We start from the raw sequence: 14,267 nt of genomic DNA, 5'->3' as shown, positions 1-14,267 counted from the left end.
TTCCTGCACTTGTAATGTCGGGAAGGCAGGCAGGAGTTCAACAGGAAAGCCCAAGCAAACACAGAGCACGGAGGTGCAGTGCATGGGTGTTGCACCTGAGGAAGAACAGTGGCCGAGCTTTTCCTGAATCGTCCAGATTCCACAGACAGTTTTTACTTTAGATAATTTTATGCAAATGCACGCACAGGGAAATATATAAAATAGACCGAAAATGTAGGTTTCCCCATAGCTAAAAGATGAAAACACACCTGCTCGGGGCTTGCATATTTGGGCATGTGTGCCTTTTCCAGAAGGCAAATTTGCAAAATTCTGCTGTGCGCATGCATCTCCGAAGGCCACCTTGCAAAAGCTGCTTGCACCCCCCCCAGGGGGACAACGGGGAGAAGGCCCTGCCAGTCTGTCAAACCCAAGATTGGGGGGACCACCCGGCCGCCCTGTGTCCCCAGAGGCCAGCCAGACCCCTCGGGGCTCGCTCCTGCCCTTCCGCCGGCCACACGCCGCCTCCACGGGGAAGCCGACTGCAAAATCAGCAGGGCAACCTTCACTTCGATCTCGCCCCTCGGCTCGATGTGGTAGGCATCGTCCTGCAGCAGCGCCAGGTACGTGGCCGAGCTGATGTGTATCTTTTGGGCTGCAAAGGAACAGAATTGCCAGAATTAGGAGCCCGGCTCGGTTCGGTGCGCTCGGGGCGCCCTCTCCTGGCAGGGGCGAGCATGGCAGGCCAGGCCAGGCCAGGTGGGCACACCTGGGCACCTGCCGGAGTTCGGGGGAGCCGCCATCTTCACTGGCCGGTCAGGCAAGCTAAAGCCAGCCATGGCCAGGAAGAGGAGGAGGGAGGGAGGGAAGGAGGGCCTCCCAAGGGGCGTCCTGCCCGTGGGCCCTCCGAAATGGGGAGCTGACGGGGAGACCTTCGCTCCATGCCCCCTGCTCTGCCCTGGCCGGGGCGTGTCGGGGCAGGAGGCAACGACAGCCCTGCATTTACCCCCTGTCCTTCGCCCTCTTGTGGGGGGCCCAGGGCCGCTGGCACAGCTCCAGGTTATCCTCGCAACAACAGCCCTGTGGGGTGGGTCGGGCTGAGGGCACCGGGGGACCGGTCACCCAGGCGGCCGCGTGGCCACAGAAGACCCTGTGGTCCGCTTCTGCACTTCCAGGGGCTGCGAAAGGGCTGCCCGGGCAGCCCCTCATCCCGGACGTCTCGCAGCAGGAGGGAGCTGCCGGCTCGGTTTTGGACTCGGCTCCCCTCGGCGTTGGCTTTGCGGCCTGGAGTTGGGCAGAGGTTGGCTAAACATCTGGAGCTGCCTTCTCCGTCCCACGCTGAGCCAACACGGGCCTAATTTCTGGGGAGGGGGCAAGCGGTAGTCACTCTGCACGCGCTCAGGGGCACTCCCGCTCTCCATCTGCACACTCCAGCCAGGCTGGGTCCGGACTGAGCCGTGTGCCAGGGGACACGCAGCCGGGGTTTGTCGCGGGTGCAGCGCTACGCACGCAAGCTGGTGGACTCCATGCGCGAGGCCGTGTTCACCGTGTCCCCGAAGAGGCAGTAGCGAGGCATCTTGTGCCCGACGACGCCGGCCACGCACGGCCCTGTGGGTAGAGAGGCCGCTGGTCAGCAGGGGTGGGGGGGGGGGGGGGGCAGCCATGGTGGCAGGGGCAGGAAGAGGAAGGTGCGTGGCAGCAGGGCCCCGGGATGAAGTGCCCCGGTTCGGTTCGGGACCTTCTCCAGATCAGGGGCACTGGACCTCATGGGCCCGGAGGGGGCCGGATGTCGTTTCAGCTGCGGGACAGTCTTTCCGTGGTGGTGAACCATCCCACACTCCGAAATACGCGAGGAACATCTTCAGTTCGGGATGCTAGAGCGTGCGGTCGCTTGGATGCTTTTCTCGCCCCGGGTGAAATCCCACTGCTTATACTGGGATGCAGGGCTTACGGATGCAAGCCCCAAACGGCTTGGGTCTGGGATTCCTGGAGGAGCGCCTTCTCCCCTCTGTGCCCTCCCGCCCCTTGAGATCTGGGGCAGGGGCCCTCCTCTGGGAACCCTCCTTGAAAGCGATCGGGGAGGGGGGGCTATCCAGAGGAGGGCCTTCTCTGCGGTGGCACCCCGAATGTGGAACACGCTCCCCAGAGATGTCCGCCTGGCGCCAACGCTTCTTTCCTTTCGGCGCCAGGCAAAACCCTTTTTATTCTCCCGTCATTTTAATTGCTAATTTGTGGCTTTACACTTAATATCAGATGCTGTGCTCCTCTTACCCTTTACTTCCATTTTATTCCGTCTGTGATGGGATTGTTTAAAAACGTTGGAAGGAAGGAAGGAAGGAAGGGAGACAGACAGACAGACTTCTTTCTTTCACCCCGAGGGACAAATACCCTTTTGGAGCAGCTCGGGGGGCTGCCCAGCAATGGCAAGTGGGGCTGGCAGGAAAAGTAGGGAGCCCCCCCCCCCCTTTGTAGCTTGGCGCTCATACCGTCGGCAGCAAAACCTTCCAAGAGAGGCTGCTACTCAGAGACCACCAAACGGGAGGCGGCTGCAACGGTGCAGCCAGCTCAGGGCCAGGGGATCGGGACCCCAGGTGGGCCTGCCGGCTCGCGGTCCGACACCCTGATTGGGATGCATCCACCGGTCTCCTCCCGGTCCCGAGCTGTTCCGCAAGGTGGGTGCCGCTGTGCGTCCCGCCCCGGCCCGCTGCCGCACCTGCCCTGCGACTCACCTGTGTGAATGCCCGCCCGCAGCTGCAGCTTGCCGGCAGGCATGTGCGGGACCACCACCTGCCGGACGGCGGCCACCAGGTCCAGGGCCATCTTGGCGATCTCGTCGGCGTGCCTGCAGCCGTTCCTCTCGGGCAAGCCGCTCACCACCATGTAGGCGTCCCCGATGGTTTCCACCTGGGTGGCGAGGGGGGCGGAGAGACAGGTGAGCGGCGGGGGGGGGCCCTCCAGCCCAAGGCCTCCCCGATCCCTGCCCTCTTTGCACGGCTCCCGACTGTGCGGTGCTTTCCCAAATTATCCTTCGGAAGCGGCTGAGTTTGGCAGCCCCGGAAGGGCAGCAGATGGCGGCGGACGGAGCTTTTTTCTGCCAGGGAGCGAAGGTGGAGCCGCCTTCCTCAGGCACCCAAGCGACTTGGCCAGCTGGGCAACACACCTTGACTTGTATCGCACAGCTGCCTTTGGATGGCTGATTTTCCAGCTGCTTAAATTTGGCAGGTTCTAATTACAGTGTGCGTCAGCTCGAGCCTTTCAAAAAATTGGAGAAAGGGCTGGAGCTGATGTAATTCATAATTCTATCGATTTTAAGAAAGGGGGAAGTGCGGACTCAGCGCGAAAGGGGGGGTCCTTTGCTGCTTCTGCCTCCCACCACCCCCCCCGCTGCCCAGCGGACGAGGCCCACCTTGTAAACCTCGTAGGACTCGATCCGCGTGTCGAAGCAGACGTAGAGGTTGTTCAGCATCTCGACGACCTGCAGCGGCGTGCAGGAAGCGGCGATGGCCGTGAAGCCCACGACGTCCGAGAAGAAGATGGTCACCTGCCGGAGGGGGCAGCCCGGGCGGTCATAGCCTCTCCGGCGGGCGAGCGGGCTGCACCCTGGTGAGCTGCACCTGTGCTATGGCTGCCGCGGCCCACCCAGGAGGACGTGGGGCCCTTCAGGCGCCCGGAGAAGGTGCCCCGCCAACCGACTGGCACCTCCAGCGCACTGCCAACGCCCCACTCCGCCTTCCCCAACCAGGTGCTCTCCAGAGGTGCGTACCACCACCCCCATCATTCCCAGCTGGAGTTGTAGTCCTGGCTTGGGGAGCCCTAGCATGGCCCCATCCACACATTTCTTCTTCCTCTTCTGCACTGCCAGCGCTCGCCATAAAGGTTTCTACCCTCCTCTGAAAGAGGCCCCGGTTCCCATCCGGCACCATAATTGCCCCAAGAATTGCCTTGTTGCAGCTAATGGTGCCTCCTCTCAGCCGGAGGACCAGATGCTCCACGGGGGGGGGGGGGGGATCAAGAGGTCCCCCCATGCTGAACAAACAGGGACGAATCAGAGGAAAGAGGAAGAGAGAGGTGGCAATTATGCTTCATTAGCGGCACTCGGAGACGCTGGTGACGCTCCCGCGGCATATGCGAGGGTCTCATTGTCTGGCTTGGAGGGCCTCATTTCCAGGCAGAGATGTTGGGTTGGGACGGAGCCCACGTTTCAAAGGTGTGGTTGGGACACAATCGCAGGATGGGGGGGTTAATTGAGCCCTCCCCCCTCTTCCCCCGAGCCCCGCTTGCTCTGCCCCATCACTGCATCAGAACAAGCACGGACGGGCCCTTTCTCCACCCCATGTTTGAAGGGAAGCCTTTGAACTGGAGCAGCTTTGCTAGATCAGGCCCAAAGCTTGCCCAGCAAAGCATTTTGCTCCCGCAGGAGCCAGCAAGAAACCTGCAAATAGGATGTGAGCAACCTGCCTCCCAGGGTCCCCACCGTCCGTCCGGGAAAAGCGCCCGGCCTCCAGTCCTGAAAGCGGTGATGCAGTCGTCCCAGGACTTGTTGGATAGAAGCCCAGAGAGTATTTCTCCAGCAGGGAAGACGCAACCATCTGCAGCCCCACTCGGATTCCCTTCTGCCCTGGGAGCTCCAGGGCGTGCTCTGTCCCCGCCGGCGGACTCACCTGGTCGTAATTCTCGGCCTCGACGTGCTTGTGCTTCCTCAGCTGCCGGGCTACGGACTTGGGCAACATCTGGTGGAGAAGGTCCTCGGCCAGATGCCTCTGCCTCTTCAAATCCTCCGTCCGATCCCTGAGGTCCCGGGCGTAATTCTGGATCCAGTCAGTCATCTCTTTGAAGGACACCAGGACGATGGGGTAGATGAGGCCGGTCACGGCCAGAAGGCTAATCTTGAGGGCAAGCAAGGAGAGAAGCTCTCTCGATTTCTTGCGGAGCTTCTCCGTGCTTTTCTCGGACAGGCAGGCCTGGAGGGCATCTAAGCCCTCCAGGAACGGCTTGAGAGGCGGCAGCGGCGAAGTCTCCCAGGCAGGGCTGAGGACAAGGACCCCGTCATACTGGGCAAAAAAGGCGGAGACATTTGGGTTCTCCGTCCAGCATTCCTGGGCGCTTTCGGAGGCGGAAACCGCGTATGTGAGGATGGTGGAGATGAGGTGCCGCAGCGCTCGGGCTCCCTCCGGAGACAGCGGTGTTCCTCGGGCCTGGAGCACAGCCGCTTTGGTTCGGAGGATGAGTCTGAGGGAGGCGACGTCCACCCAGTCGGGGCTCGCCCTCATGGTCTGAAGGTCTCCCTCGAGGCCCCCAGACATCTCCAGGACCTCGGAGACGAGCTGGGAGTGCAGTCGGGTGGCCGCCGCCGGAGTGCCGTTCAGGCGCTGCCTCAACGGGGCGAGAATCTCACCGCACCCTGCGCCTTCCACTCCCGCGCACGGCTGGGCCTCCTGGCCGGACGCCTCACAGAGCGCAGCGGCTTTCTCCAGCACGCAGGCTAGCCAGGAGGCGTTCTCCGAAGCTCCCTGTCCCCCGTCGTCCGAGCATCCCCTGCACCACTCGCTCTCATCCTGGAGGACGCTGGCGAGGCGGAGAGCCAGGCTGCTCCGGCACGTGGGAAGGCCGGCGAGGGCCGTCTGGGTCTTCCTCCAGGACTCCAGCACCTCGCTCAGGTCGAGGGAGATGTTCCACACCAGCGAGAGCGAGGAGACGACGCAGGCGGCCAGGATGCGTCTCACGGTTTCGCTTGTGCGGCCGCATGGAGGGGCAGAGCATCTGGGGAAAGAGGGACGCGGCTGGCCGAGGGGGGTCTCCTTGGCAAGGGTTTCCCTCTCAGGCCAGCTCGTGTTTGCTGGAACTCCCATATTGGTTTACTGGTTCGAGAGCTGGGCTGGGACTCAGGAGATGTGAGTCTGGGTGAGTCACCAACTCTCGGCCAGCCCACCTTGCAGGGCTGTTGTTGTGAGAATAAAATGGAAAGGAGGAGGAGGATTATGTAAGCCACCTTGGGTTTCTTGGAAGGAAAGGTGGAATATCAATATAATTCAGAAATAAAGGCTACTCTGTGAGAACAAGGAGGGGGAAGGAAATGCTCCAAAGGAACAGGTGCCTTTGCTTCTCACTCTCTGCCGGACCGGATGTTTTAAAATTATGCCTTTTGCACCTGGCATTCTCAACCTAAGAGGGTTCCCAGAGTACAAGATTTGCGATCTTCCGCCCTTTATGCAGATGTCAAAGATATGCACCACCTTTTCATCAGATCCCTGATAAAAACCTTTAACATCCAAAATACAGAAACGACTCAAAACTGATTTTGCCTGCTTTTCAAGGGCTCCATTTCCTTGTACCCGTTGCAACAGTTCCAGTACGTTCAAGATGACCCCAAAAGGCAGATCAAGGTAAGAGCTGCGCCATCTTTTAAATGCGGATTCAATTTTGCTGAGTGTTTTTCTGTGCTTGGATTTGGACTGCTTCCTGCATTTCGGTCTATTGGCTTAATATCTGCGTTTTGTTTAAATGCAGAGACATATTTGGGATGGTCCTGCCTTCCATCGGCAGAACGTCTAAAAATTAAGGTTTTGGTTTAGCATGGCAGGCTTTTTGCAACTTTATACATAAATGAGCTAGAAACTCCCGACAACCCAGGAAATGGTTTGCATTCTGTAGAATAGTTTGCATTATGAAGGATTCCTGCAATGGTATAGACTGACCACCTCTATAGGTGATGCCCACCTCTATCAGAGTTACTGTATGAAAGGGTAGAAAATTTGCTGGCTGGAACCAGACAAAGGTGGATCAGTTGTTTGCTGCAGAGCTTTGACTGTTAGACCCACAAGGCAATTGTTACTTTGATTAGCAGTGGCTCTGGCTTGTTTTTAATAATTATCTAGAAATAAGCGCCTTTAATCGTGCATTTACAGCTTCCTTTCCCAAATATTGAAATACATCACTGCAAGAATTTAGTATCTGTGGCTGCACGAAACACAAAAACCTATCAGAAGTTCATTTAAATGGCTAGCTATTAATAGCAGAGAATACTGTAAGTTCTGTTGGGTTCCTTGAAAGAGGAATTAAAATGGAATATAAAGGAAGTGTAATAATAAGACTACCTTGAGGGCAGAAATGAGGTGAGATACACAGGTATCGCAGCAGGTGTGCTTCTGCTGGAAAAAACATCTGTTCTTTGTTGCTTAGTGAAATTTATTTGTCAGTTAAGTCTACTTCTGTGCAGGGTATATTCTTAAATTATCCCTGCTTGGAGACTGCAGAAGCAGCTTTGAATCTGCTAAACGTATTTCATGAATCTTTTTTAGATAGGTATTTTGTTGTTGTGAATCGGATATTCCATACTGAATCAGACATGTTATTTTAAATGACTGAGGAATCTGAGGGGGAAATGACAGTCAACCATATTTGGCTCATCTTTCATGTTTACACACACATGGGAATAATTTAATGTGAGATTAGCGTATATGAAAATACTTTTAATTGTGGCGAGTTTTTCTGTTGACCTGTCTCTAATGTGCCCTTGTAAATACAATTTCATTTCTCAAGACAATTTTCAAGTCCCCACCTGTACGATGGGATTAATTTTGCCAGCCCCACATAGCATACTCCAGGCTCTTTCGTTCATATTCCTCGAGGAGAAATTTAACAGAATAAATTTTTTAAAAGCTTGGTACAGTCCCCGAAGCCCATCAGTCGCACCAAATATTGGTCAATCACAGTTGATTTAATTGCTACTGAATATGCGGCGACGCTGGCTTTTCCCGTGCGTAGAAAGGCGTAAGAAAAAGGTTTTCCCTGGCCCAAAATATTCCCTGAACGTTCACCAAAATTCACTGCAGCTCGGTCACCTGTTTGTCCGAGTTTTCCGGGCTCACCTGCAAGTAAAGACGCTGCTCTCCTGCAGTGGGACCTGGGAAAGCTTCTTGCCCTCTTGGCTCGGGTTGGGTTTCCCCTGGACCGACGCAGGGGAGCCGAAGAAGCGACGTGCCATGAGGACCTGTCCCAGATCCACACCCTGGGAAAGACAGTCCGGAAACGCGCCCGGAGAACTCCATTTGACAGCTTTGATTCCCGAAGGCAGCGACGGAAGGTACCAACGCCTCGTTCGTGGGGGAAAGGCGAGGCGGCTCGGGTACAGTCGGGAAGCACCCGTTCTTCGGAAGGTGTTCTCTCCCCACCCCACTTCCAATTTCCGGACCATGCTAGCTGCCCTCCCTGCTCACAGCCGTGTATTTAATGCTCTTTTACCCTGCTCCTCGGCAAAATAGGCCTTGTCTGGGGAGTAGAGCTCCTGTTTCCAGTTTCCAGTTGGGGTAACTGAGGCAGGGAGCTGGTGTCTTAGCCGTGTGGAGCAACAGGAGTGCTTCGTAAGTCCGAGGCACAGATTGCTGAGCAACAGCAAGTAAACAGGCCTTTTCAGAGGCTGCATCTGCTGCCTTCCCGTGTGGTTCAAGGGGCAAAAACCTTTCCTGCCCTGCAAGGCAGCCAGAAAGCTGATTTTGGCTCACTGCAGTGCTTTGGAATGGAAGACCGAGGGCCGCCGCTGATACGAGCTGCTCAGAGATGTCAGGAGACCAAATGGTAGGCATGAATAAACCATCAACGGACACGGTTCGTGTAAATTTGAAAGGTGTTTATTTCCTGCTTAAAAAAACAATCACCCCAAACCTTTGGTATTTTGAAATAATCACAACCAGCGCATTCAGATCACGAGATTTAACTCCCCACGATCCAGAATGTTAGCGACAGATTTGGAGTAAATGCAAACTGGTCAGCAGCCCCATCCCAACAAAAGGCTCTCATGAGAGTGGATTGCTTCGTACACTATGCACGCCAGGAGAATCCTCGTTATCAGCAATAAAGTGTGAGAGAAATATATACATATACATTCTTAATTGGCTGTTCCTCATTCTCAAACTAGGGTTGCAGTTCAAAGAATCAATGTCCCAAATCTATCTGTAATAAATTAAAGTATACACAAGAAATGAGCGGACATCTGGCTAACGAAGAGAGGGGGGCATTATCTAATTAGGCTAAGCTTGAGAACTCCAAAAGAGCGATGGTCCAAAGAAGCCTGCTTATTAACATCCTACCAATCTGAAACATCAAAATAAAAAGCCACAGTCAGGTTCAAGTATTCCCCACCGAAGAGTGAATTTGAATGGAAGCAAACGGACCTTGCGAGACGCAGGGTTGGAAAAGAACGGAGGCGCTGAGCACGGGTGTCAATGCTTGGACCATCACAAACAGTCCCTGTCCCTTTCCCGAAAAGGCACAAAAGGATATGCGGTCTACGGAACGGCCTTGTCCGGAGCGGCCGGCTTGCGCAGCTGATCCTGCATCCAGGAGGGCCAGTCATTTCTCCACCCCCCGAGAGAGCTTTTGGTTCAGTCCGTACAGCACAGGGCCTTCTCGGGTGCCCCAACCTGGCCCCGCCAGAGGGGTCGGACCATGGCCCCGGGGGCTGTGGGCTAGCCCACCCGGAGGGCAACCGGGCAGGGAAAGAGGCCAGCCCGTGGCCGTCCGGTCAGTTTCAAGACGCTCAGTGGGTTATCCTTGCTTCATTTGCATGTGTGGACACACCTGCACTCTCTCCTGGCTATGTCGAGAGCAAACGGCTCCCAGCGATGAAGTCGAACGTTTTGCAACTTTATTTTTTTAAACGAGGAGAAACCATAAACACGTCCAAATCGGGAGGTGTGCTCCTCCCGCCTTTCTCATTGTAAGGGCTCCGAGAGGGCTCAGGGGCTTGCAGCCCCCCAGGTGATTTGGAATTCAGTCCCGGCAGGCACAGCCAAAGGTCAGGGCTGAGGGGAACTCAGAGCATCTGGAAGAGGGGGGTCGTCTACTCCCCGGGCCCACTAAATCGCAGGTGCTTTGGGGAGTCGGCTGCACTGCTTGTGGGACCCCCCAAGGGGCGTCACCCCGCGCAGCGAGCTGTCAAGGGGACCCTGCAGGGCTGCTGCTCTTGGAGTCTTTCCATGCAGGATCGAGCACCAGCCAGCACACTTTCCATGTGCCACGGCAGCTCTGCATTGTGGGGTGGCTGAGCGCCACACCTGTCCTCCCTGGGGCTCGCCACATGTTGGGACTGCGGGGCCCATCCTTCTCATTCCGCACGGCTAATGGGAATGGTGGGAAATGAAGTCCCAACACTTCTCGAGCGTGGCAAGCCAGGGGAAGATTGCTGGGGGAGTCCCGGGTTTTTCAGGAGCGGGACAAGCACAGAAGCGAACCGGGAAATGCGGGAATTCAGTAGTATACACACGCGATGCAAAGTGCACCGGCCCCGCCGTTGAACTTTTAGAAATCTCAAGGAAGGGGCAACCCGGCTTCCGGCTGGGTTTGCTCCATCGTGGGCTCGAAGGACCATCTCCCTCCCCCGTTCCTGCTCACACTGACGCCTGGCCTTCAGAGCCAGTGAACTAAATTCCTCAGCCCACGGCACCACCACAACATTCCTCTTGCGGGCTGTGCAGACCTCAGACGCCCTGCCGTGCGGGTGGCAGCTCTCCTCCGGTTCAGCTCCCATCCTCCCTGTCTCCAAGGAACATGGGCTACTGCCTTCCTCCAGGTTTGTTTACTCTGCTATCATCGCGAGACACTGAACACTTCAGTCTCCTGTCCTTCAAGACGAGACTGCAGTAGAGGAGGAAAGGACTTCTGCCTGCCTCTGGGAGTCCCAGCGGTGCCCCCCAACTCCAATTATGAAGCAGTCCAGCCCCCCCACCAACTGCTTCCTGGTAGCTCAAGCGACCTCTTCACCAAACCCGTCCCCGTCTACTCTGGGCCCTCAAGCTGTGAGCTCGGACACTGGTGGGCGTGCTGACTTCATACACCGGCACCCCAAGACAACGGTGGTCCGGGAAGAGCCCCGTGGGAATGGGGGTGCTGTGCACCCAGCTACCCCGTTCTGCTTCTTGCACGGGCGCAAACGGTGCTCCCCCCACCCCTTCACCCTTGCTGCTGAGCAACCCCTCCTGGATCGAGACTTCCCGTCCAAATCTTGTGGCCTCCTACCTAGGGACACCCCCGCGTGTGGACACCCCCACACGCCGGTCGTCCGCAGGGCACTCCACGCTCCTGTGCAGGCTTCCTACGTCCGGGGCCGAGGAGGCAGGCGCAGTCCACCGAGGTGCTGGCACGCGAGGCCCGAGCGGGGCCTAGACTTTGCTCCGGAAGAGCGGCTTGGCCCCCGGGCCGCAGTACTCGTTGTAGATGAGCTTGAAGAGGAACAGGTGGAACAGGGTGATGAGCGAGGCCACGCTGAACCAGAAGAGGAAGGGCAGGCCCGGGTACTGCTTCGCCATGTGCTCCTCGTGGGCCAGGATGGCCTTGAGGTGCAGCGTGTGCCTCAGGTCCTGCAGGTGGACCAGGTCCGTGGAGATGTAGAGCAGCGGCGTGATGGGCTGGGTCACCATGACGGGGAAGGTGTGGCCGTGCGGCTCCGAGGTCAGCTCCACGGGGTCGTTGGCGCAGCCCCCCTCGCAGGCGTACAGCTTCACCGGCTTCTCCTGGGGCTTGACGGACACGTGCAGGAAGGGCTTCCCCTCCGCGTCCAGCAGCACGGCCAGGTTGATGAGGTCCTGGTTGTAGTGGATCCCGCGCAGCGAGTAGCTGTTCTGCAGCACGTCGGGGTCCGACTGGAACTGCAGGTGGTTCTCGGTGAACTGCAGCCCCCCGAAGCTCAGCACCATCCCCTGCATGACGCCGTGGGCCCCCGTGGCCAGCAGGCCCTTGCAGCCGCGCTTCTGCAGGGTGAGCTTCCACAGGTTGGCGAGCTGCAGCACCTGCGGCACCGTCGACAGCTGGGCGGGCCACAGGTTCTCGGCGTGCATCGTCGCATGGCCGCTGAAGCAGTGGTCGGCGTAGTTCAGGGCGGCCTCCATTTTCTCCCTCTCCTCGCTGCTGAGGAGGGGGTCGAGGAGCGGAGCCGGGGTGGTGGACAGGACGTAGTACAGCGTCATGTTGACGGTGTCGCTGGAGGGGGTGTGGGCGTCGGTGATCTTCCGCATTTCCACCCCTGGAAAAGAGCCACAGGCAGGTTGTTCTCTCCCTGGTCCGAGAACTCAAGCTATTCCTCAGCTGCTGGAGCGCGGAGGGGAGGCGTGTCGGGCGGGAATCCCACACTGAATTCTCGCCCGAGCCTCGCATCCATCGGATAACCTCACCCCACATCTGCTCTAACGGGAGCGGTAATAGCAACACCACGGCCGATTCGACAAGGAGGCCGTAGCGTTTCGGATGGGCAGTCAGCCCCTGTGGAAGCCGCAGCCTAGAGTTTGTAAGAGCTGAGCAGGGCTGTCAGGAACAAGCCACGAGGCAGTCCGTTCCTCCACGGGGTCAAGTCCGAGAAGACTTGATGGCCGAGAGCAGCAACATTCAGTTCCAGAACTGCTCTGGCTGCAAGAGGCTGTTTTCCAGTGGGAAAACTGCACAAAGGCCAGAAAATGAGGGGGTGCAGGGAGGGGGGCACAGCCACAAGGGTCTGGGGTCCAAGGCAGGCCAGATTTATCCCACAGCACTGAGGGATGATGTTCCTGGCTTACGGGGAGGTGCTCTGAACCCTTTAAATTCGCTGTGTACGTGCTGTCACTGACTCATTTTACCCCTGCGACCGTCTAAGGGGAAGGCTTGACTGAGGATGAGCAAACCTCACACAACTTCCACAGAACAGCAGTGAAACGAGGGCCACCCACGGCATGAATGGGCTTCCCAGTGGCTGCTGGACTAGATATGGCTTCAGCCTGGTGCAGCAGGGCATCTTGGCTCCGCTTGAACCCGATTCCCCCCCCCACCCCGCAGCCACCCCAGGAAACCCTGCCTCAAGAGCTGTCAGGAAACAGGAAGTCTGGGTTTGCATGTAAACAGAGGGCCCTTCGGCCCAAGGCTGCTGACTAAAATGTAGGACAGAACGATGTTACACCCCTTCAGGTTCGTGCTTTCTATCCAAATCTGACTGGCAGTGCACCCTAAGCCACCTGCCTGTTTCGTTTTTACTAGGCTGCAAATGTTTGGTTACGAATCGGAGGACAGGGAAGTGCAGAAAAATTTAGTTTCTCCCACGTATACAGAAATAACCACCTTAAGCACCGTTTGTGGCAGAAAAGCACTAAACTAGAAGAACAGAAAAAGAGAGATTATTTTACTCTCCTGGAACGCCCCATGACGATCATAGGTGAAAAAAGGTTGCTTTAGAACAGTCATTCTTGTGAAAAAAAGGCCAGGCTTTGCCAAGGAGGTTTCTGTCGCCTGGCAGGGCATTTTATCATATCGTACCCAACCAAGAACTATTATCTAGACTACATGGAATAGCAAAATGCAACGTCATGGGGCTCCAACAAACGGTCAAAAACATTTGCAGAGCTCTGCTCCTTCTGTGAAAGTGAGCTAGTTAAGTCAAGGGAGAGGCACTCTGCATGACCTCAGAGACACATCGTAACCAGCCTGCAAATGCATGAGAAACAAGAAAAGCCTAGTTAATGTACAATCCGGGACATAAGGCCCCCAAAGCCAACCGATGTTGCTTGTCAAGGGCTTGGCCTCATGGCTTTGCTCTCTTTTGCGTTTTTTTTTTAATTATTATTATTAGAACATTTCTCACTTTTCAGCTAAGGGCGGCTCCCAAATCAGCCTATGCTTAGAATTAAAACTCTCAAAGTGTACAGGAGGGAGAGTGCAAACGGAAACACGCTCTTCTTTTGAGGGTTAGAGGACGCGACCCCATTCCTAAAGCTTTCCTTTGCACCCGCCGGTGACCCAAAGGGGGGCCCGCTGGATCTCTTCCCAGGAGCCCCCTGCCCGTCCTGGAAGGGGCGGGCTTTGGTCAGGGCGCCAAGCACTCTGGGGTACCAGGCAGTGCTAGAGGGGAAAGATCGGAGTGGCGGATCCCCTGCGCCTGGCAAAAGCGCCCGGTCCCCCGCGCGCAGGGGGCACCCCGGGAGACTCGCCCGCGCGCACCTGCCCCCCCCGGTCCCCGCGCACCTGAGATGAACAGGTCGGCCCAGGCGCGCCGGTGCTCCTGCACCAGGTCGTCGGCGCGCAGCTGCAGCAGCTCGGCCATCTCGCGGCGGGCGGCGTCGCGCAGCCGGGCCAGCGTCTCGTCCAGGCGCGCGGCGTCCACGGGCTCGGAGGCGTGCACGACCGAGAGCAGCGTGGCCTCGAACTGCGCCCGCGGCGCCACCTGCACGCGGCCCGCCAGCCGCTGCGCCGCCACCGCCACCGCCACGGCCGGCGCGCCCGCCGGGCGCAGCGCGCGGCCCCACGAGAGCGCGAACTGCCGCTCGCCCGCGCGCTCC

The 14,267-nt window shown here is 57.5% G+C and overlaps 2 protein-coding genes across 2 annotated transcripts in view; one reads left to right on the top strand and one right to left on the bottom strand.

Moving 5' to 3' along the window:
• The first annotated feature begins 5,852 nt into the window (after positions 1-5,852).
• Positions 5,853-14,267, top strand: part of PLOD1 (procollagen-lysine,2-oxoglutarate 5-dioxygenase 1) — a 28,694-nt gene continuing 20,279 nt past the window's right edge. Inside the window, exon 1 of the mRNA XM_044445386.1 lies at positions 5,853-6,359. The gene's annotated coding sequence lies outside the window, so the exon portion shown is untranslated. The remainder of the gene's footprint in view (positions 6,360-14,267) is intronic.
• KIAA2013 (KIAA2013 ortholog) overlaps positions 8,588-14,267 on the bottom strand; it is a 6,580-nt gene continuing 900 nt past the window's right edge. Inside the window, exons 2-3 of the mRNA XM_044445298.1 lie at positions 13,954-14,263; positions 8,588-11,992 (exon numbers count right to left, since the gene is read on the bottom strand). Of these exons, the coding sequence (XP_044301233.1) occupies positions 11,133-11,992; positions 13,954-14,263 (1,170 nt within the window). The 3' untranslated portion in view covers positions 8,588-11,132. The remainder of the gene's footprint in view (positions 11,993-13,953; positions 14,264-14,267) is intronic.

Source organism: Varanus komodoensis, unplaced genomic scaffold (assembly GCF_004798865.1).
Source record: "Varanus komodoensis strain SLA01 unplaced genomic scaffold, ASM479886v1 scaffold48, whole genome shotgun sequence".
In the NCBI taxonomy this organism is placed as follows: domain Eukaryota; kingdom Metazoa; phylum Chordata; class Lepidosauria; order Squamata; family Varanidae; genus Varanus; species Varanus komodoensis.
The sequence above is the reverse complement of the archived record's forward strand: the minus strand, read 5'-3'. Positions and strand labels throughout refer to the sequence as shown.